Here is a 23,601-nt window from a genome sequence, read left to right as displayed (position 1 = left end):
AAATCGTAGGATTTTGCCAAATAATTATCACTCTCTAATAAAAAAACCAACTGATCATCCCTAAATTAATGTTGACAGTAGATCAACGTGTTGACGATTTATTGTCAATATATGTGAGATAAATGTAGGTTTCCCAGTAGCTGTCATTTAAAATTCTATGATGTTACAGAAATCTTTGTGGAAAGCTTTACAATATAACTTTTCAACATTATTCTAATTTGTATGTTGTTAATAATTATTGACAAATAACATTTTACTCTAAACTCAAGTCTCACGAAACAAGCTGAAGACAAAAAACGTTCCCTTTGCTACGATAAAAGCTGGAGAAGCCACCGAAATGAGATTTGTCTTGTTAGACAGTAAAAAATTAAACGATACAGAGAAGAGAAATACTTTAAATAGTAAGAAAATATGTCGTTTAAATTTAAGTACATTATATGGAAGTATTGTTGTAAAGTTATTTTCCAGGATGACAAGAAATAAACAGTTTTACTGTAACTCGCTTGTTTTCTTAGGACTGTGATGTCCTCTCCAGGCTACCGTAGTTTTCTGGCTCCTACAGACAGTTGCTAAGTGTGCTTACATACATTCAGATAAATGTTTCGGGTCATGGATTAGTCAAAACCAGCTCAGAACAGTTCGTGTTTGCTGAGTGCAACATGTTCAGAGGCCGTCTTACACCTGATAAAACTCTGTAAACCCAGACATCATCACATTCAGCTGAGTGTTCTGGATCTGAGCAGGTGGTAAAACATCACAGAGCTATTTACTTTCAGCTGAATTCAAGCTGCAGCTGCTTCGAACCTTCAAGAAGTTTCCTCCAATCTCTGACTCGATTCTTCTTTGATTCCTGGTGACTCGATGGAACCTTCATCGTTATCGTCCTCCTCTTCTTCCTCCTCACCTTCCCCTTCAAAGATTGCGGTCATGGGGGCGGCAACGAGGCGGGAGCGAGCAGCAAAACGTCGACTGGCTGAGCAGGGAGGAGTGAGGGAGCGAGGACGCATTGAGGCGGAGAAGAAGAAGAGCTGAGTACTCATCAGATCCCTCTGCTTTAATCCGAGCTTCACGAAGAGGTTCTGACTGCACAGAGATGTGGGAGACAGCGGTACGTCTTGTCTGTGCACAGTATGGAACAAACTCGTGGGTTTGACTTGTGTTTGCTCTGGTGGTGGCAGCAGTGACGGCACATGCTGGAGGTCAGTACAAAGTCGCTCGACAGCTGAGATACGAGAACATGAATCAGACCGACTACCTTTCCTAAGCAAGAGAGCCTTGAAGCTCTCACTTCTCGATGACCTTTGGGTTTTGAAGGCCACAGGCTGTGTCGAGCAGGGGACTGGGTCTGCAGAAGAGGACCAAGAGGAAGACACAATACAATGTCCGTTTTCTTCTGAATGTCTTCTTCCCAGCATCTTTCTCTTAGACCTGGAAAGACAGAGACAGAGCACACGTGTTGTTGGTTTATTAAAGCACTCAAGTCCTGGCTGCTGCCTCACTTACCAAAACAACACTCACACAATTCTTCTGTGGAAACCAAGAAACTACAGGGTGAGCACAGAACACACATGTCAACATTTGATAGAGTGCAGTGTAAGAAGCTTCCAATGTAGTGAAGAAGAAGGAAACTACTACAGGAAGAAAACAGGAAGTGTCTTAGTCAGGGAGCACAGATGATGGGAAAGACTAGAAAAGGGAAAGTGAGGGGAACAAAGTCCACAGACGATTTCAAGTTGTGGAACAAGGAGACTGGAAGCTTCCATTTTGAGTCATGACATAAAGTAACTTCTTATTTGAAGTATCAGGATAAAAGGAGTAACTTTTTTTAGAAAGAAGGAAAACTAAGCCAACGAGGAAGGATGACTGGATATTAGTGATAATTGATTTACCTACGGCTGGGAGCTAAATCTATCTACTGCACATTCAGTGACTTGTCACAGCTTTACCTGCAGCAAACCCTGTTTATCAGGGAATTCATGCTCTGCCTTCCCACACTGCACTGCTCCACAGAGGCAGAGGAAGGAATCAAGCAAACACATGAAAACTAGGCTGACAACCTGGTACAGTAACAGTGTGCAGTGTTTCTATGTGTGTGTCTACCTGTGGATGACAGCAAATAGATCCTCTGTGGTTCGTGGTCGACCGGAGACAAACATCTGATCTGCTGAAACACTGACGAACAGATCACCTGGACAGAAAAATGACTAACTCATACTGCACAATAAATAGAAATAGTTCTTTGTGTATAACCCTGGTACCTGATGTTAAAGTCACAAGCAGAAATCTAAACTCTAAGCTCAGCAGAACTCTGACTGAACTAGGATTCTACTGTACTGTATATTTTTGCCTCCTTTCACATTGTTGTACACAGGAATCAAAGCCTGTTTTGCTTAATATATACAAAAACTAGATGACATGTACACTGACTATAGAGACTATCACTGCATGAAGAGACCGAAGTTGAATGAAGGTGTTATTTTTTACTGTACTGTATTGTCCCACCTGGCTACTTCAGTAGAACAAACTTACCATCTGGAGGTTCTCTGGTCTCCTTTGCCTTCACCTCTGTGCTCTGTGCTTCACCCTTGCTCCTCTTCTCCTCTTCTTCCTCCCCTGGTTCCTGTATCAGGAGGTCTGGAAGCGACAACTCCCCCTGCAGACTTTCAGTGGACAGTGCACTGCTGAGGGAGTTCCTGCTGTGACCAGTCTGAGCGCAGGAACTTTCAGAGTCAGTCTCTTCATTCCACACTTCCCTCGACATCCTCACTCTCTCCCTTGTTGGCACTGTTCTCCCTTTCTCCAGATCTTGTTCATCTCCAGATGAGGATGAAGATGATGACAAAGATGATGATGATGAGGATGATGATGAAGAGGGAGTGGGCTGCATTGTTGATGACATTATGAGCAGCTGCCTGCCTGTCCTCCTCCTCCTCCTCCTCCTTCTTGCTCTGCCTCTTTTCTTTGTGGAGGACGACATCATCATTGTTTTTGTCCCTCTTTCTTTAACCTTCTCATCCTCATCATCTTCTTCTTCATCTTCAGCCAGTGATGGTCTCATCATCCTCTTATGAAATGTTTTCTGATTATCTTTATAAAGCCTACGGGGATCTGTTGCCCCACTTGGGGTTCCACGTGTTTCAGCAGTAGCACCTCCATGGTCCCCTGAGTTTCCTTCGTTTCGACATGTTTGTGTGGTACCACAGTTCTTCATGGTTCCATCAGTAGTGTTTGTAACCCCACAGGTACTCCAGGCCTGTGTCGGACCCATGGTCCCTGAGGAGACACAGGTCCACATCTTGGTGCCCTTTGAGCCAAAGTTGCTATTTTCCATGGTGCAACAACTTCCTGAGCTAACACAGTTCTCCAAAGTACTCATTATGCCATTGAATTTGTTTCTAGGGTCTATGATATGCACAATCCCTGTGGTGTTCTGGGTATGTGAAATTCCAGCGATCTCTAGCGTGCCATAGGCCACAGAGTTGCTGTTGGGTGCCTCGCTTGTATTTTCAGATGGAAACAGTGTTTTTATTTTTCTGGTTGAGGTCAATGAAAGATCTGGCTTCTTGTGCAAAATCGGTGGCTTCTGCTTCTGAGGGGAACCACCAAGTGAGGTATTGTCCTCAGTGGACGCCTTGAGGCCCAGAATGCAGAGATCAGGCTTCTTCAGTGGTGTTGGCTTCTCTGGGGACTTAAGGACCAACTCACTCTGTGTTACATCACTGTAGGCCATGGGACTTTCATCAGCTGAATTATCTTTGCCATTTCCCTCTTCTTCATCTTTGCTTTCTAACAGTATTCTTCTGCTCTCTCTGGGATACACTTGATTTGTTCCAGACAGAGTCCAGTATGAAGAGTCATTCTCAGTGTTTCCACTTGTTTCTGCAGGTTCACTTAGCATGTTGTCTGCTAACACTGTATCTGTGATTTGCTGTTCTTGGATCAATGGATTGATGTGGTTTTGGTCATTACCAGAAGAGATTTTAATCCAAGAACTATCAGGACTGGATATTTGATTGTTTGTCAGTGAAGCATATGTGTCAGACTCTTTTCTCACTTGCTCATTGAATTTGTTATCTTTGCTATTAACAACCTGATGCCCAGAGGTTCTTTGGTTATCTGGGCTGTAAATGCTGCCTTGTAGACTTTGAAGACCAGCATAAGCTGTCTCATCTGTGGGTGTCCTCACTTCATTTTTTGTTAGGTTGTAGTAATCGTGATCTGATTTAATTACAGGTTGTTTTGCAGGGTTGTCATTCCCACACCTATCAAGAGTACAGACAGCATTTTGTGATCCTGGTCCATCAGTATTGGGATTAACATTAGCATTAGTCAACTCGGAACAGTCTGGTTGAGCTTCTTTGCTGTTAAAATCATAGATAGTATCAGCATGTTTAGCATTAGCTGACAACGTGCTAGCTTGGCCGTGGGGTGTAGCACCAGCTAGCATATTGTTAGCAGACAGGGCTTCCTGATTCTTGATGGACCGAAGTTTAACACCCTGCAAAGCTTGGGTGGTGACCAAGGGAAAAGGGCTTGTGACCACTCTGACACAAGGGTTTAGAGACTTGGCAGGGTTTGCAAATGAAAGAGGAACTACAGAGGATGTGGGGAGACTCGGAAGAGGAGGTGGTGGTGGTGGAGGAGGAAGATTGGTAAACGAAACTTCTGGGATATCTGAAGAGGGATGAGGAGGAAAGACATTTGATTGTGACTCAGTGGACTCCAGAGCATGAAGAGAGGTCTGCCTGATAGCGTATGAGTATGGAGGAGGAGGAGGACGAGAGGAAAGTTGTAGAGGTGAAGGAACAGGGACAGGTGAAGGTGGGAGAGGAGGTGGGGGTGGAGGAGAAGGATGAGATGAAGGTGAACGAAAAGGAGCAGCAGAGAGTTTTGAGAATGAAGGGGGAGCAGGCAGGTAGGAAAGTGGAAGAGGAGGAGCAGGAGGAAGAGGTGCACGAATGGGGGAGGTGAAGACAGAAAAGGAGGAGGATGAACAATGTGGCAGAGGAGGAGGTGGAGGTGGAGCAGGAAGAACAGGATGTTCTGATGAGGTGCAGGAGGAGAGGGAAGAGATGGAGGAGAAGGATGAGGAGAGGGAGGACAAGAGTGAAGACTTCCTCTCTGGCACTGGTGGCTTTGGCCTTCGTTCTCCCTCAGACCTTGTCCTGGGCAGGGAAGAGATGCCAGGGGACAGAGAGAAGGAGTATGAGTGTGATGAGGACAAAGGGGAGGTCAACGGGAGATAAAATGCTCCAGGGCTTTCTGTGAGAGGAGAGGAGGGGGTAAGAGGAGATGACACTGGAGTGCCAGGAGTGGGGGTGTTGGACTGGCTAGAGTAGCCACTGGAGGGTGAAGCAAGGCGCTGCAGCCCAGCCACAGACGAGGTAGCTGATTGGGGGTTGAGAGTAAAGCTCAGTGCCTCTGATCCTGGAGAACCAGGGGTGAAGACATGGGCATGGGAGTGGCTGGGGATTTGTGGGAAGTGTTCATAAGCTGGAGACTCAACCAAGGTTGGTGCATGGCAGTCTGGGCTTAAAGGTTCAAACGTTGTTACTGTCCCACAGTTAAGTCCGCTCTGGCGTCTCTTAGTGTCGTTCCTGGGCACCCAGGGATCATGAAAGGTCTGGGGAGATGGGTTTGGTGTCTGCTGGATGGTGCGCTCCAGGCGGGGGCTGGAGGAGGAGCGAGAGGATTTGCTACGACCTGGCCGGCACCTCAGAGAATCAGAGCGCAATGGTGGAGGAGGTGGGCGCTTGGACTTTCGGAGGGAGATGTTACGGATGATGGTGTGAGAGTAGGAGGAGGCAGGACTGCATTTCTTTTTCTCCCAGTTTAGCAAAGAAGAAGAAGTGATGTTCTCTGAAAACAAGGAGTTGCTGTCAGTGAAAGCTGGGGAGGAACGGCCAGAGGACAGCAGAGGATCGCAGCTCCAGCCCTCCCCAGAAACACAACTCATCTCCCGGGTTATGCTGTTCCAGTCACTCCCAGTCTGGCTGCTGTGGAGACTGGAGCTGTGAGAGAGGGGCTGGTAACTCCACCTCTCCTCACTGCAGGAGCCTCCATCATAGGGGAATTGGGTGTTGTGGTCATCCAAAGCCTGGTAGCTAAACTGAGACTCTGAGTCTGCGATGGAGGAAGAAGAGACGTAATGGGAGGATGAAGTGGAACTATGACGCTGGGCAGACTCATTCAGGGGCTTATCACTGGGGTAAGAGCACTCTGATTGGAGGACACGGCTGGGGGTGCTAGGGAGGGAGGAGGAGGTGACGGGGGAGGAAGATAAAGAAGAGGAGGAGGAGAAAGGTGACTGAGGAATGACTTTAGCTTTAGGGTCAAAGGGCAGCAGGGGCATTATGTCGCTAGGGAAACCCTGCAGAGAGAAAAGGGAAAAATCTTTGAAAAAACAAAGTATTTGATGTTCAAAGTTCGAAGTATTTATTCCTAAACTGACCTGGCAGGAAGATGAGGAGGCACTGAGTGTCCTGTAGGGGGTGCTATTACAGCTGGCCTCTGAGTTCAGAGAGGAGTTGGTTACCAAACGAGGGAGGCTTCGAGCTTCAGAGGGGGGTGAGCAGCAGGAGGAGGAGTGTTCCTGACACGACTCGACATACGCAGAGCGGGTAGGAGAGGCCATGAGCCCAGTCATCCCTTCTCCTTCTGGGGCTCGGATCCTCCTCACTGATGACTGGTCCTCCTTTCTGATTTCTGCCCTCTCCCTCTCCTCCAACTCTTCCCACATGGTCTTCTGTTGGTCTGTGGAGGTGCAGGAGGAGGCAGCGTGACCCACAGTGGACGACTGATCAGGAAGAGACAAGGGCGAGTCTGGAAAGACAGAGGTTAAGAATTGATTGGGAAGGAAAGAATGATGGAAGGAGCAACATAAAGAGAGAGATTGCAATAACGTGTTGGAGTATGTACCCAGTTTCCATCCAACATCAGATATCCCAGTAACTGTCTTACGGCGGCTCAGGTTACGGGGTCTTCGGGATAATGAGTCAGAACTGGAAAGTGTTCTTCGAGAACTGGCCTGTCGATCAAAACTCTCACCTTTAGCCCACATATGAAAAAAAAAAACAAGATGTGTTAGAGGATATAGCAGCGACACAGAGTCTGCGTCAGATTTAAGCCCAAGTCAAATCCTAAGCTGAGTCTAAAGTCAGACTAAAATCCCAAGTATGAGTCAAGTCTCTCGATGAATCCTAAGAATCATATTAATCCCAAATCTGAGTAAAGTCCAGATTCTGTGTTCAAAAAACTGTGTTTCAAGTTCTGTATGTCGAATCCTAAACAGAATGTGTTCATTCAAGATCCGAACTGCAGGTTGAATCAGTCTTTAGTTAAGTCTGAGTCCAGACACAAGTCAAATCTAGAGTCAGACACAAATCTTTGCTTTGATTTGCCTCAGTGTAAATTACCATCCAACTCTTGTTCCAAATCTAAACTGAGTCACAAGTGATCGGTTTCAGAATAAAAGAATTGAATTGAACTCCAAGAATCATGTGAAACTTGAGTCCTGAGTCCTGAAACAAGGTCAAGTTAAGTCCCAAGTGTCGGAATCTGAAGTAAGTGTGAGTTAGACCACATTTATTATCAGGTCAAATCCAAAGGCCTATAAAACCTTAGAATCTGGATCTGAGTCTTTCCCTACCTGTTACATTAATAGGTACTATATCAGCGCCCACAGCCTCGGCCTCCTGCCTCATCCTTTCTTCTGGTGTTGGAAGACGAGGGATTGGCTCCACCTCCATGTCGACTGTTTGCTCATAAGAAGGAGCAAAAACGTCCAAACTGGAGGTGACGTGGACGGAGCTCAAGACCAGTGGGGTCAGAGGTCGTTTGTTGTTCAAAATGAACCTCTCGTCTTCATCTGACGAGGCTGAAGACTGCTTAACACAAACAAAGGTAAACTGTAACTCACATTTGACCTTTTAACAGGTGCTCTAACTACGAAGGCTGGAGTTAAAGTCAGTTTACCGACGTCTAACCCAGCCTGGTAAAGCTGAACCAGTGTGAAGCTGAATTTAACCTGTCTTGTCAAACTGGTTCTGGTTTTACATGGTAGTGTGAGTCTCAGCTCAGTTTAGTTTAGTTTCAGATGTTTTTATCTCAGGTGTCTAGTTTTATTTCCAGTAGAGTCTAATTTACTTTGGCACAGTAAACTTTAACTGAGACAGTTTAACACAATAGGAGATAATGTAACTCTACGAGAGTCCAGTGAAAGGTCTAAAATTCTTGTGATATACTGTAGTAGGATCTACTTTAAGTAGGGGTCTGGTTGGGTGTGATTGGGGTTGTACTCTATTTTAGTCTAGTTCATTCTATTCTACTTCAGTCTGATTATTGTTTACCTTTCTCCTCCAAACTGAAAACCTGAAACAAGCTGTAAAGCAAGACTGAGAGATAAAGTCCAAGAATCTGGACCTCTGATAAAAGGAGAGGAGGTGGGAAGTGAAAAGGAGAAACAGGAAAAAATAGTTAAACTACAAATAATCAGAGATCACGACAGGAGGCAGAAAACAGAGTAAGAGGCCAGTGCTGCAGGGAACAGGTGACAGACCACAGCCAGATGAAAACAGGTACATCTGAGCCAAACTGAACCAGAACCACTATGATCTAAAACCAGGAAAACTGAGCCTGAGAAAACTGAGAGTGTTCATGCAAAAAGCTTTCAAAGGTAAAAGGTCAAGTTATTATCATTGATTCCCAAGTTGCCGTCAGGAGTGAGGACAGGTGCAGGCAGCTCCGCCAGGTGAAAGAGGTGCTATGTAAATACACCTTGGAACCAGTTAGATAGAAAAGCCCTGAATAGGTGCAGCTCATTTACCATTTACCATTTTAACATTTACTATTATTATTTTCTGGCATGAGCAGGAACATTTGTTTCTTTGGGACCACCGGCCCAACATCTGTCCAGCTTCATTAATATTCATGAGCAGCAGCTCTCTCTCAATAATAATTATAATAATAATAATAATAAAATAAGAATATCTTCTGTGCCGGAGTCACTAACCATCTTCCGGCTTTTATTCTTCCACCCGCTGCACGTGCTGCCCTCTAATTGGTCGAGGCCAGAGGAGCTGGGAGAGGAGGTGGGGCTCTGGAGGTGGAGGTGAGAGCTGGCAGGTCCATGCTGAGTCAGCCCGTTACCTGCTACAGATCCACACATACAGACACATGAGAGAGAACACACAGAAGATGAGACACTGATGGCCAATAATCAATGAGACAAAGTATGTACGGGGTTAACGGTTAATTAACTAATCAGCTTATTGATTTAACTACTAATTACTATACGTTTGTTTTCATTTTCCTCTTCAGTTAATTAATGAAATACATGGAAGGGGAACGCTTCATCCTTTGTCTGTGAGCTGGGTGGTGGGGGCGACATGTGGCACTGCAGCTGCTGTGATGCAGTCTGCAGCAGTGTGTGTGTGTGTGTGTGTGTGTGTGTGTGTGCAGGCAGACCCCTGCAGCTCTCTGCAACCTGCTCTCCATGTTCAATAGTCAGATTCTCCATCAGACAGGCTGGATCGAGGGATAATCTACCACAGTAGGAGCATTTATAGTTCGTCTCTGTCTCTATGTCAGACCTGTCACAGTCTGGACACCTGTCCAGTGTGGACGGTGCCTTTTATCCAGTCACACCCGGATTTTACTCCAGATCCTCTGAGGATCTTAACAGAATAAGTGGTTCAGATATTGGATGTCTGGAAATTACTGTTCCATCTTCACTGGTTGTGAAAATTAAGATCGACAACAATGGGCTTGAAATTGTGCCCATAAAATAAAATTTGTCCATGTCCGTGTCCAGAGTTATTGTTCCACATCTCTATTTTTTTTAAAACTCTATCTTTTTTAATTTGGTTCAACAAATCTGAGAACATCCAAGTTTTTCTCTTTGTCTACTGCCACATTAAAAAAATCACATTAACTAAGAAATGTTTTATTCTTTTGACCTCTGACCTTGCACATCGTCAGCGCTGCTAAGTCGCCTTTTTGCAGGGACGAAGATCAGACCCTGCTGAGGCTTCTGGGTGGTGTAGCGAACAGACCACTTACTGTCCCCGTCCCCTGCTGCAGAGAAACACACAGAGGATACAACACAGTTCAGTGTGTGAGTGGATTCTGTGTTAATCTTGATTCAGCAAATCTATTCACACACACACACACACACACACACACACACACACACACACACACACACACACACAGAACAGTGATGATCAGCGGTGCAGCACTCAGCACTCCTCAAGGTGACCTCAGACAGTCACAGACGGCACCAGTGGGCTTTTATTTTGAAGGAGCAGTATATTGACTAGCTGTAGTATCCAGTGGCCAGATGTTTGGACAGATGTGAAGATAAAGTGTCCATTCACCAGCTTCAATAAAACACACTGCAATACAACAACCTCACAGCACATTACAGTTCACGTCACCTTCCTATAACTTAAAGACACAAACTCATTCACCTTGATTTAAAGGTAACTTCTCAGACTTTCTCTGGATATTTCATTTGTTTTTCGATGTGTGCAGATGTTTGTTTGGTACATCAACATGTACAGAGCTTTGTTTCTACTTTTTATAGTTTATAGTGTACAGTCCACAGTACACTGTTAGTACTGTGGTGTAATAAGCAGTAATACAGTACTGGCGACACACCGTATGTAGTACAATTAACCACAGTACTAAATGAAAACTGGACCTCGTGTGAATCATTAAGTAAGTCCTACAAAGATTACCAACATTACCAACATCGTCTCTTAATTGTTCAATTTCATTTTTCTAATTAAATTAGCTGAAGTCAAAACTGTTGACTGATTCACCTGCCGGCCAATCAGAGGGCAGGATTTTCTGTTGCCGGGTGTAATTTGGTTTTAGAGTGGGCTGGATATTTTTCAAAGGTTCCTGAATGAGACTACAGACGGACTTCAGGAGGTTCCAACGGGCTCCATAATTAGTGTGGGGTCCTTGGGGAGATCCAAGGAGACTGACATGATGCTATGGACCTTGAAGAGACTGAGAACTCTAGAACAGTTCTCTGTAACGCTTGAAGTGGTTCCTTTCATCTTGCAGAAACACTAGAGATGCATATTGTCACCAGAGATGAGCTGAGTTTGTTGACAGGAGTTTAACAGGTTCTTGAAAAGGTTCTTAAGAAGGATCAGTTAGTCCTTGAGCTTGTTCTATCAATTCCTAGGAACTACCATAGACACAACTGACCCTTGAAGAGGAGGTTCCAGGTAAAAGACCCCCCCCCCCCCCCCCCCCGAGTCCCTGCCGTCCTTGGGAAGGACCTTTAAGGAGGTTTGAGGGAAAAAGGTTCATTCTTTAAGATGGTATCAGCTCCTTGAAGACGTGCCAGAGGTCCTTGAAGAAGTTAAAATGTCCTGGAGGAAGTTCCAGGCATCCTTGAGTCAGTTTACAGTAATGTTGCTATGGTTACCGGTATGGTTAAAAAACCTTGAGCTCAGATTTACACCGGACTGGTCTGAAGCGCTCTCTCTCCATAAACACTGTACGAGTGATGCTCTCTCGCTCAGCAGTGAAACCTGCAACATCATCACCAACAAAACACACACACACACACACACACACACACACACACACACACACACACACACACACACACACACACACACACACACACACACACATACACACACTCACACACTCACCTCTGGTCTTATTGAGATATCTGAGGACAGATTTGATCGCAGCTCCGATCAGAACCATAACGACGCCACACACTCGTCCAAACACACACTGGACACACACACACTCCTGAGGCTGCAGCAGACAGAAGGCGACCGAGCAGACGAGCGCTCTCCTCCCACTCTCTCTCTCTGTTCTCTCTCTACATCACTCGCCCCCTCTCTCTTTCTCCGTCGTTCTTCCTTTAGGCTCTTTGCCAACGTGGCGTTTGTGTGTGTGTGTGTGTGTGTGTGTGTGTGCGTGCGTGCGTGCGTGCGTGCGTGCGTGCGTGTGTGTGTGTGCTGCCAGGTGATGAAGGTTACTCACACACTGCATTAGGACACACACAAATGAAACATGGCGCTTTGTAGATAAAGGGACATGAAGAAAGAGCACTGTGTGTGTGTGTGTGTGTGTGTGCGTGTGTGTGCGTGTGTGTGTGTGTGTGTGTGTGTGTGTGTGTGTGTTTTAGATGTGCGGCTCTTCATCTTTTATTCTCTGTGTTCCCTGGGTTTCTCTGGGTTGTTGTATTTCTGTCTTTGTGAGGACCTGGTTTCAAAGTGAGGACATTTGGACCTGTCACCACCTTCTAACACAGCTGGTGGAGAAACAAGACAAAGGACAGAATTCACTTTAACCAGTTCACCTGGCAAAGTGTCCTGCAGTGGACACATACTGCACAACATAGAGGATAATATCTAATATAATTATGAACATGTCAATCTGTGCTGATCCATGGAAACCAACCAGTCCGGTAGAGTATTAGCTTTGTTTTGTAATAGATTATTAGGAAATATCTCTCTTTCTTCCTCTGACTATGTCCGTGTGCTGCAGTTAAAAAAATGAGGAGCTAACTGTTCAAAGTGGATGAAACAAAGTAAAAATAAAGCTCTGAGTTCTGGGTTTAAGACACAACAGTGCAGAATCCCAGGTCTAGTCGGGCAAATGCAACCATGTCAATATAAATACAACAGGATGTTTGAATTAAGCTAAAAGGTTTCTGAATTCAACACGTAACAGCAACCACAGCATGTGAATTAGTTACATGAGCCGATCCTGCAGACTGCATTTGTCTCTAAATTCACTCTGATTATGAAAATGGCACCTTCATCATCAGCTTCATCATCTGTCACAAACTGGGACGGTTCCAGTCTGTAAGTGTGCCAGCTATGTGGGCCACTGGAGCAGCTAATTATCCTCTGTTCCCGACAGCCTGTCTGTCCCTCTGTCTGTCTGCCAGTCTTCACCTCTCCACTGTTTTAATTAGTTTAATTAATTAGACAGTAAGTAGGCCTCTCTATCATTGTGTCACTGTGTATATATAGTCGAAATATGTTTAACTCTACACTCTGAGCAGAAAAAAGGTCTGTCCAATCAGAAAAGCAGTTGATAGGATCAGGAAACTGGTCCAATCAGAAGTAAACTTACAGATCCAGGTGTTATTTACCTGGACTACACGGCTGCCATGCAGGTGCAGGCAGCAGCTGAAGCCAACAGGTAGCAGCTGTTGCATGGTAAAGCCTGTTCAGCTGTTTACGGGAATTAGCCATTAGTCCAGCGTATGGAGCTGCAGCTAATCCCTGCTCTGTCACATGCAAACACGCTGGCACAGGAGATTATACACACAGGGGACTTAATTAGGTGAGAACATGGAGAGGCGGCGTGTCTCTGTTCTCTGTGTTTTCATGTTATCTGTATAATAATAGCTGACTGCAGCTGTGATACATTATTGATCAGACGGTAGCACGCTGTCTGTAATGAGAAGAGATCTGCAGCTGTTTTAATATTCTATATAATAAAATGAGGAAACTGAAAGCTATGGGGGCCAAACCAGCCTAACTGTGCTTTTCAGAGCAGACACTTGGAATTTATTACTAATAATATAGAACTAATATAATAAACATCACATAATTATTACATAGTGTCGCCGTCATTCATGTTACTAGTAGCAGCTGTGATGTATCATGATGTCCTTCTTGAAAAACACTCAAAAATTAGACAAAATGAGATGATTCAGAAATAAACTAATGGTACCAAGAGAGGAATAGATCCCAGCCAATAAATTAGACTTTTGCCAGATTGCATCATTTAAAACTACACAGAGTCAAACACATGTTTCAAGTAACCATCGAGACCAAAATGCTGCAATAATATAAAGACATGCAAAAGCTGAAACTATTGGGAACCAAACACAGTCATAGTAGTTGGGCATGAACCATTCAGAGGCCAAAAGAACCAAAGCAGGGTAGCTGGGAACATTTAAGACCACGAAGACCCCCAAAAAAAGACCATTTAAGCTCAACCAAGGGGAAGTAGGGTAGCTGGAAGAGCCAGCCAAGGTCAGATAGGTCAAAATTCAGGACCAGAGAGAGTCAAAGCAGGCCAACGGGGACCATTTAGTACTAGAAACTGTCAAACCAGGATGGATAGCATCATTTAGTCAATCTAGGCTAGTTAGAACCATTCAGGAGAAACTGGGTCAAACTAAACATGCTAGTAGTGCTGAGGACCAGAGTCAAACTGGGATCAGTCGGGACCTTACAGTACCAAAGTTATCTGGGATCAGTGAAGTGAGAAACAGTCGAATCAGACTAACTGGGACTGTTCCAGAGCCAAGAGAGACCAGCCAGGTTAGTTTGATTCAAACCGGGTGAAAATCAAATTTGTGAGCAGAAGAAGATTAAACGGAGTCGAGTCAGGTTCAAACTAAATCCAGGACTGAACAGAGCTACAGAGTAGTGGTTTATAAAAATTCTAATGGTAGTGATACAACCAACTACCCAGAATTCCTAGCAGTACCTCTGTGTAGCAGGGGAGTGGTTTGTGTGGCGTCCAGCCCCGACCTTCTTCCTCGCCGGAGTCTAAAACAGAAGAAACCAGACCTGCGCCTCCTGCTGGGCTGGTAGTGGTACTGCAGTGGAAGCTCTGGGTTCCTGGAGGAGGGCTGGACACTAAGAGGGGAAGGAATAGGCAGGGTGTATCCAGGACGGGGTTCCGGGGTGGGGGGACATGAACTGGTTCGGCGCCGTTGGGTGATGACAGGGCAGGCGGAGCGCTGCTGTTGGATGGGTGGGGATCGTGGATGGGGTTTTCCATAAACCTCAGGACTGAAAAATAGTTTCCCATGAGCCTCTGGGCTAAAAGACGGATGGATGTGGGGACGTGGTGGGAGGTGCTGGTGGAGGTGCCATACACCCTGAAGGTGAGGTGGGGGTTTTTTTGTGTCCCCTGTGGGCATCCCTGGCATTCCGTCAGTACCACCTGCTTTCAGCCAGGCATTGTGGTGCTGGTGGACTTTTGCACTAAGCAGGCGGCGGCGCAGGCTGCCCTCAGTTTTCGGCTGCAGGGAGGCGATTTTGCGTGGAAGAAGCTCATCTCGCTCTTCATCAGGACCCATGTTCCAGCAGTGTGACGCCACACCAGGCCCCGCCCCTTCGCCACCCAGACACTCTACGTATGAAATCATCCCGTCCCGAGTGTTGACTGGCTGTCAGGTGACTGGCTCCGCCCTCAGGACAGATCACAGACTGCGGTAGAAGCTATGCCCTCGTTAACATCTTTTCACAATAAAAATCTGCGAGATCTTTCCAAACCTTCATCACAAAAGTCCCCCGGTGTCTCGCACGGGTTCAGGTCAGTTTCACAATAACTATCCAAAAAGCATTTAAAGAAAAAGTCTTTCCTTAAAAATCTTTTTTACTGAGTCTCACACAGCTTAAAAATAAATTCCCTAAATGTCAGCTTTTCACAATAAAAATCATCCTCACAGATCTCTCAGATAAAAATCCAACGTTTTGTAAAATCCTTCACAGAAGTTCTCCAGCAGTTGAAAGAAAAGCTCCAAGAATTCATTTATATACGTCAAAGTAAAAGCTCTAAACTGTTTTCACAAAAAATTGTGAAAATGTTTTTTAACTGCTCACTTCAAAATAAAACATCCTCCATTTGCAGTAAGAAGTAAGGCACTGTTAAAATGCCTTTTGGTTCGGCATAAAAACTCCATGAATGACTTTTCGATCAGCCACAGTTAAAACCTTTAACATCTCCATGTAACCTCTTCTCATTCCTTCACTAAACAAAACCTCAAACGTCCAAAACCCCCAAAACTCCCCAGGACTCCTTACGACAAAAACACATCAACAGGAAATTTTCCTTCCAAAGTGTTGACACTGTGTGGTTCTGTTTCCTCTCCTCTCTCTCTGTCTCTAATCTACTAAAAGGGATTATCCAGGTCTGCAGATGGCCTGTGAGGGACAGGTATTTACTGGGTAATTCTATATTTGGATCAGAGAATCAGACAACACGAGTCCAAAGTGATCAAAGTCAAATTAAAATGAACTTCATGAGTAGTTGATGGTGTCAGGTGTGTGGTCAACAGTCAGAGATTCTGAGAATTAAACAAAATACATATTTAAAATGAAGGAGGGAGAAGAGTCACATTCATGAATTACGTGACTTGTTCGGCACTTTTTGCTGTGAGCGACTGACAGAAAGAGGAAAAGAGTCGACAGGAGTTCCTTTAATCTTACTCGCTTCCAGCTCTCCAACTCTATCATCCGTCGTGTCTTCCTGACAGGTTTATTTGAGTTTTTGGAGTGAACATTATGTAGTTTGTTGATGGCTGAAGGCCGTGTTTTGTCACTGATGGATAAACTGACATGAAAAGAAAACTGGTGAGAATGAACGACACCAACACAAAATTACATCATGTCAGTGTCTCCCGTACTTTAACTATATTTTACATTTATTTTGCAGAAGGATCAAATCATGATAAACTACATGATACAATGGTTTAGAAACGATCCAATCTTCTAAAAAACAGGATAAAAACTATATCAAAACCTTCACACCTGGTTCTGTTGTAATTTAACTTATGGTATTTGAATAGATCATAGAACTGAATAAAATCACTACTTATACTGTGCATGTTCTCACACTTGCTTGCACTAAATATTTTCACACCTGACTGATGCTGGCACATTTACAGTGAAGCTGACAATGAGCTTTGCTGTAAAAAATAGTAGTTATAAAATAGTAAATAAATAAACAATAATTAAGATGTAACTAATTCATATTTTGGACATTTCAGAGCAGGGAACAAGCTGCAAAACAAGGGTATGTTGTATGAGTAACATAGTAATACTATAGTATTGCTAATAATTGCTTTTGGGGTTCACCTAGGTTCTAGTTTTGGTCCTTTATGTTTTTTAGTTTGATTAAAGCTACTTTATTTCAGCTTCTGGTTAATTTAATAACAATAATTAATCTCTGATCTCTGTTTTCTTACACTGAAATAATAGGAAATGTTCAAGTTAAAACATTCATAAAAGCTCTTAAAATCCCCCTCTGTTTGTGAAAATAAAATCTTAATCTCCTCCTTGAGTTCCTTTATCATTTCCATCCTCAGTGTTTGTGACCTGAAAATTACAATTTTCCACATCACACAATCTCACTTTGGCTTCTGATTAACTGCAGGTGTGTTAATTCCAGCTGTGAAAACATTTCTTCTTCAGTAGATGAAGATGTAAAGAAACAGCTGAGAAATCATTCTGAACAGTAGATACATTGAGAGGAGGTGGACTTCCAGAAAAAGGCAAAAGATAAATCTAATGACAGCTTTTGACTCAGTTATGAAGGAATTAGTTAATTAAAGTCTGAAGCTGCCTAATGTGCTGCTAAAGCTGAGAGACCCTCAGAGAGTGTGTGTGCTGTACAGAGGCAGAACAGCTGGGTTTTGGAAGCGCAATGGGATGTTTCAGCCTGCCTCAACAGGCCAGCACTGCTTAGTGCCTGATACACACACACACACACACACACACACACACAAATACTGGAAGTATTTCAGCAGCATCGGCAGCAACAGTAGTACTACAAGTAGCAGCAGTAATACAAGTATTAGTAGCAGTAGTATTAGTTAGAGTATTTACAAAAACAGTTACTGCAGCAGCTGTAATCTGGAAAACACTGTATCTACTCAACACTTTCTCTCCATTAATCTTTCTACTGTTGGCCCAAAATAAAGCTGGTCCCACCCTCTGTCCTGCACACACACACACACACACACACACACACACAGTTGAGATAACACTGTGAGTGTGTTAACAGTTCTGACAGCAGCATGACCTACATCTGAGTGCTCAGACACAGAGTTCGAACATGCACCATCTTCTCCTGCAGCATTTACCTAAACTTCACTTCACTCGTACATGCGTTCTCCTCATCTCTCTCTCTCTCTCTCTCTCTCTCTCTCTCACCTTTTAAGCAGAGCATGTTGTCCTCGCTTGGCCAGTGTTGCACAGTGTGTTATTGAAAGTGAATCTCGCCTCACAAAGACACAAGTTCAAGCACTGTGTGAGTAACCTCCCTCGTTCTACCACAACAAAAGCCCTCTCCCTCCTCTCTCTCACTCTCTACTCGCACCAATCCTTGCTCCACCCTAACTTTACCTCTTCCTCCTGACGGACTGACCCCGTCAAGAAAGCTGATCTCTTCCCTGATGAAAAGTTCTTTCTCTTAGTAACATTTTGATCCAGCACTGCTGCTGATGTTCAGAATGGCAATTGATGATTTGTGTTGTGCTGCGGCTCAATATTTAAAATACACTGTGTAGTACTTTTACTTGACTATTGAGTTTATGTACTTCTACCACCTCTGCTGTAAAGTTACTATACATTAAAACTTCATCTTAATCTGCTCTCTGTCCCTCTTGTTTGGCATTCTGAGCCAGCTATACTGTCGCCACGTGTCCATTAGAAACAGGCTGAAAAGGTCAAAACTCCAGCATATTAACAGGAAGAGGAACTTTATTGTCAGACCACAGACCCTGACAAAGGCCTCCAGCTGAAACACGTCAGGCTGCAATAAAGTTTTTCTTTCTACTACAAATGCTGCTCTAGATTTGACCTTTGCAGTTTATTTCCATGCTTCTGAGCAGTAGGACATAAAAACATGCAGCCATATTTTATATATCTAAACAGGAACACCTCAAATTACACATCACATGTGAAGCCATCCAGAATTGTAGAAAGATATTTAGAACATGTAACAACTACCCAACAGTTTGTATGGGTCAAATGTCAACTTAAATCTGTACTTTTAATAAGTTTAAGAGTACGTTTTTTCGTGTTTTTGTTGACGGTGTTGAGGTTTAAAAAAACTGTCTCCACCAATAACAAATTAGACCGCTGCCTGTTGGGTTCAGGGGTCACACACATAATCACACAAAATGCACCTGACTAAAAGATGATGTCATACTGATGAGCTTGATGGGAAATGCAGTCTTCTCTTCCTCCTCCTCTGCACCTATAAGCTGCTTCAGACAGAAATAGCTTCATTAATCACCTTAGTCTGCCCTGGATCCAAACAAATGCAAAGTATAACCCAGTTTCTCACACAAGCACATACATCACCTATAAAAATATTTCCTGTGTTGAATATTGCATAATGTGGTTATATAATAGAAACAGGTCAGCAGATTTAAATCTCTTAGATACTGATACATGCAAGACGGGTTGTGACCATATTAGTTTTATTTAATAATTAAATTGTAAAATGCATATATGTATATATATATATATATATTTTTTTTTTTTTATGTTTTTGCTATAAACAGGTTGATCTTGTTAAATACGTGTGAATGTTTAGGAGATCTCGCGATATTCGTGCCTAGCGCGAGAGCCAAATTTGAAGAACTTATTATGATTGGTCAATGGTCAGAGATTAGAGCGAGCTGATTGGTCCTGTCGGAGGTAAACAAGGAAGTGAGGTTTAGCGTCTCCGCGGGGTGGAGCTGCTCTGTGGCTTCGGTCCAAACATGAGGATTTTAATGCAGTTTAAATAATTTTCCTGAGTGATTTTAATGTTTGTTCACACCAAGAAGGTGTTTCATAGATAAACTCCGCCGCTGGTTGAGGCAGGTGGGTGAAAATCTTTAATAAAGAAAATAAATAGTGGGTTTTACCGCCTTAGCTGTGGAGTTAGCCTATTAGCCGCGGTCCTGTCCTCCATTAATCTTAAAGGTTGGAGAAGTAGCCCGAATTATTTAGTCAGATCCAGTAAACAGACTGTCACAAACCCAGAATAATAATTAAACCATTTAATTAACACTACAAATACAGTTTTAAGAGAGCCAGATTGTTCAGTACATTATTTTATTTTGAAGTCTGGTTGTGATTGGATTTACTCATTGGCACCTTATGTTCACTCCAATATATGTTCTGTAAATGATGACCTGAAAAACTAAGCACTGAAAATGACCGATAATTAAGCTGAATGTGCAGCCACCAAACTGCTTCATCTGTCACATGGTGTAATATTTAGGTAATGACAAAAGAAAGAACATCAGCAACAAAGCTGACATCTGTATAAATCCCTTAGTTTTATTAATCCACAGCCTTATTCAGATTACTCATCTCATACGGAAAACCTAAAAAATAAAATAGCCTGTTGATGAATCAACAGTGCAGCCCTGCAGCTCTCTGTATACCAGCACAATCTGCAGCCTTTAATATGTTCATAAAGTTCAATTAACAAAAACTCAACATTATCAACTTACTGTAGGACGGTTTATTATAGGACCATTAAATTACACTGACGTTTAAGAGTTCACCAGTTTCATTTTCACTGTTATTTCTTCTATTTCAGGGCTGGATGAGATTTTATTCCACCCTGTCTGTCTCTGTCCTGTCTCTCTCTGTCCAGCCTGTGTCTCAGCAGTGATGTCTGTCATCATACAGACTCGTGGTGAAGTGGGCGGTGGAGTCGCAGCTCACCTCCAGTGCCCCACTTGTGGCCACTACTCCAAGAGTCATTCCCACCAGCTGTCGCACATGGCGACCTTTCACCCCTCCTGCCTGGACGATGTAGCGGTGGGTCGCCTCGGCAACATCCTGATATACCAGAGCACCGCCCAACTGTTCCACTGCTCCAGCTGCTTCTACACCACCCGTGACTTCACCAAGCTTTACAAGCACATCATCACCAAACACTGCGTAGATGAGACGGAGAGAGGGGGGGGGGAGGGAGGTGATGATGGGAGTGACAGGGAAGAAAAGGAGAAGACAGGAGGGGAGGGAGTGGGTGAGGAGGAGGAAGAGAAGGAGGGAGAGAGTCTTAAGAGAAAGAGGAGCAGTGAGGCTGAGGAGGAGGACGAAGGGGAGGGAAATGATGAAGATGGCGCCTCCCAGAGGATGGAGTCTGTTACACCAGACGCAGGAGGTGAAGGTGTTCTGGCGTTGGACAGTGCTGGTTATCGCTGCCTGATCTGTGGCTGGACAAACAAGCTGAAAGCTCTGGGCGTCAACCACGTGGTGCGGAAACATGAGATCCCTAAGACGTACGCCTCCCAGGCCATCAGACGAGACGCCACCGTGGCCAGACAGACGCAGAGCAGCGTGGCGGAGGACGACGAGATGGCCGGGCTGAGTGGAGAGCTGCTGAAGGAGGAGATGGAGGCCACGGCCAAAGTGATTCGCTTTGTCTCCAACCGCTTCGTCTGTCTGACCTGTGGCTGGAAAACCAAACTGAAAGGTACCTACACTACTTCATTCTATTGTGAAATGCATTTAAAGAAAAATGAAGAACTGAAAGGTTGTGACACTGTCGCAGTCAGGTTCAGCTGTGGATTGAGTCTCTACCTGTGTGTCTGCAGGTTTTGCCATCAGCCACGTGGTGCGCTACCACAACGTGGAGCATCCATACAGCTGTAAGGAGTGCAAACGCTCCTTCTTCCTGTTCAGCCACCTGCAGCAGCACATCGGAGCGGCTCACCGCCCCGGACGCTACGCCTGCCCCTTCTGCTGCTTCAGGTCCCACTTCCTAGGGGGGTTCAGGAGGCACTGCAGCCGCTGCAACGCCCGGGAGAAGAAGGAAGTGGGAGGAGGGGGGGCAGAGGATGTAGAGGAGAAGGAGGCTAGAGCAGGGAGGAGACGAGGGAGGGCAGAGAGGATGATAGAAGAGGTGGAGGAGCATTCGGAAGATGGAGTTTTTGTTGATGATGATGAATAAAAGAGAACAGAGGAGGAGAACTGAGGAGAGACCTGGACCTACTACTAAAACCAGTTGGAGGTTGGAACAGGACAGAGTCGTACTAGGCTTGATCACCAACCAGGTCCAGGTGCCCCAGGTTTACCCCACATCATCAGATCCAATTGAGGTTCTGGTCTTGTAGAGGGACTGTGTCGTAATCTGGTTTAAGATCTGAACTGTTTTAGTTTCATGTTGAACACAGTTGTTTTTATCAACATGCATCTGTTTGTTTAGTTCAATGAACTTCTTCCTCTGGAAAGTTTGGAGTTTGACTGTTGAGATAAACTGTGATGAGAAATGTGAAGAAACAAGATGTGTCTTTACTTTAAATAACGAATAAAACATTTTTTTACTGGTTACGTTTATTTAAACGTTTTGTTGAGGAGGCAGCGTTTATGACACAAACATCACAGACTGATGCTGACGGGATGATAGAAGCAGTCAGTGTTTTCTGGAAGTTACTTTTCTAAACAGGAACCACTTGATGTCACTGCTAAAACCATCTTGGTCTGAAGGTTCATCTTCTGCTCAGACTAACAACTGTCTGAAATCCCTTCACTGTCTTTTATTGTGAAATACTGTGAAAAACAAAACAACTTTAGTTTAGCTTTGGTTTCTCACCTCTTAAATAAGAATATTTACTTTCTGACCAACCTTGTTGCTTTTGTAGTTAAATATTTAATAAAATATCAAAACTGTGTTTCAGTTGATTTAACAGCAGGTAAATTACACAGATTCAGTCAGTGATGTCTTTTTTGGTGCAGTTGCCTTTCTGTTCTGACACTAATGAGCATCCAGATTTACTGTAGCTATGGAAAGTACATTTACTCAAGTACTGTACTAAATTTTACTAAAGTATTCTAACTATGTTACCTCAGGGTTGCAGTGATGTTTACACATTCATGTATCTCTTCCCCATCTTTCTTGTACTCACATCTCATGAAACAGAAACTCTTCTTTAACAGCACTTTGCTTTGATGTTTTTCTCCTTGACTTAGATTTTTTGCCTTGTTCCTCACTTGTAAGTCGATTTGGATAAAGCGTCTGATAAATGACTGAATGTAAATGTAAAAATGTGTAAAATCTGTTAAGATCAAATATTACTTTATGAAACAGACTTTTCTAGACTGTGGTAAAATCTTAGTACTGCATTTAGGAACCTAATGTTTTCTAAAAAAAGACAGAAAACCTGTCGCAGGTGACACGAGTGTGAAAAAGGTTTTGATTCTGATGAGGTGGTGAAAAATCAGACTGTATCAGTGAAGTGCTGGTGTGGATCCACCCGACCGCTGTAGACGTGATGAATATCTGTTGTTTATTTGACCAAAATATACAAAACAAACCCATCGATCACAGAGAGCGACGCCTCGTCCTCATGAGAAAAAAACCCGCTTCTAGAACAAATCAATCACTGTTAGAAAAGAAACTCTGCAGGAATTAAGAGTCCACATGATAGAAAAACACTGTCGACATTTCCACACTGCAGGAACTTGAATTAACATGTTGCTAATGTCACAGGTTCTGTTTGTGTTTCTGCTGTTTTTCAGTGAAACACTGAAATCAGCTGCTGAGTTTAACAGCACTCCACAAAGTTATTTAGAACCAGATCTACATCCAGGCCAGGTGTGGGTAAATAAAGGACCTGGGTACAGTTTCTCAGGCTGCGTCAAAATAAGCTTTACCCAGAAAAACTGAAAGGAATCCACACAAACAGCTGTGAGCTCTGACAGTGTTTCAACATTTTATCAAATCTTCTGTTTTTCCAATCGGGAGTTTTTCAGCTGAGCAGCCAGAAGATAAGATGATTAATATAATCTCTCCTTTTTCTGTTGTAGTCTGTCTCACAGCTGTTTACTGTCCAATCAAAAGGAACAAAACTCCAAA

The 23,601-nt window shown here is 43.9% G+C and overlaps 2 protein-coding genes across 4 annotated transcripts; one reads left to right on the top strand and one right to left on the bottom strand.

Annotated features, from left to right (window-relative positions):
• nhsl1a (NHS-like 1a) lies at positions 1-18,072 on the bottom strand. Of its 3 annotated transcripts, none has more exons than XM_026362428.1 (9): positions 17,946-18,072; positions 9,964-10,074; positions 9,011-9,150; positions 7,649-7,886; positions 6,919-7,047; positions 6,452-6,822; positions 2,530-6,370; positions 2,101-2,188; positions 1-1,428 (listed from the first exon to the last, which is right to left on the bottom strand). In XM_026362428.1, exons 1-9 carry the CDS (start codon positions 17,959-17,961, stop codon positions 807-809), a joined length of 5,556 nt encoding a protein of 1,851 aa, XP_026218213.1. In that variant the 5' UTR covers positions 17,962-18,072; the 3' UTR covers positions 1-806. The 3 variants fall into 3 exon arrangements, with proteins under 3 accessions (XP_026218213.1, XP_026218214.1, XP_026218215.1); XM_026362429.1 differs by having other exon boundaries at positions 7,649-7,883; XM_026362430.1 differs by having other exon boundaries at positions 9,011-9,147.
• Positions 18,073-19,471: 1,399 nt separating this feature from the next.
• LOC113163649 (chromosome alignment-maintaining phosphoprotein 1-like) lies at positions 19,472-23,552 on the top strand. Its single transcript, XM_026362434.1, has 3 exons — positions 19,472-19,607; positions 20,335-21,219; positions 21,341-23,552. Exons 2-3 carry the CDS (start codon positions 20,409-20,411, stop codon positions 21,694-21,696), a joined length of 1,167 nt encoding a protein of 388 aa, XP_026218219.1. The 5' UTR covers positions 19,472-19,607; positions 20,335-20,408; the 3' UTR covers positions 21,697-23,552.
• Positions 23,553-23,601: the final 49 nt, after the last annotated feature.

This window comes from Anabas testudineus, chromosome 2 (assembly GCF_900324465.2).
Source record: "Anabas testudineus chromosome 2, fAnaTes1.2, whole genome shotgun sequence".
Taxonomy (NCBI): domain Eukaryota; kingdom Metazoa; phylum Chordata; class Actinopteri; order Anabantiformes; family Anabantidae; genus Anabas; species Anabas testudineus.
The sequence above is the reverse complement of the archived record's forward strand: the minus strand, read 5'-3'. Positions and strand labels throughout refer to the sequence as shown.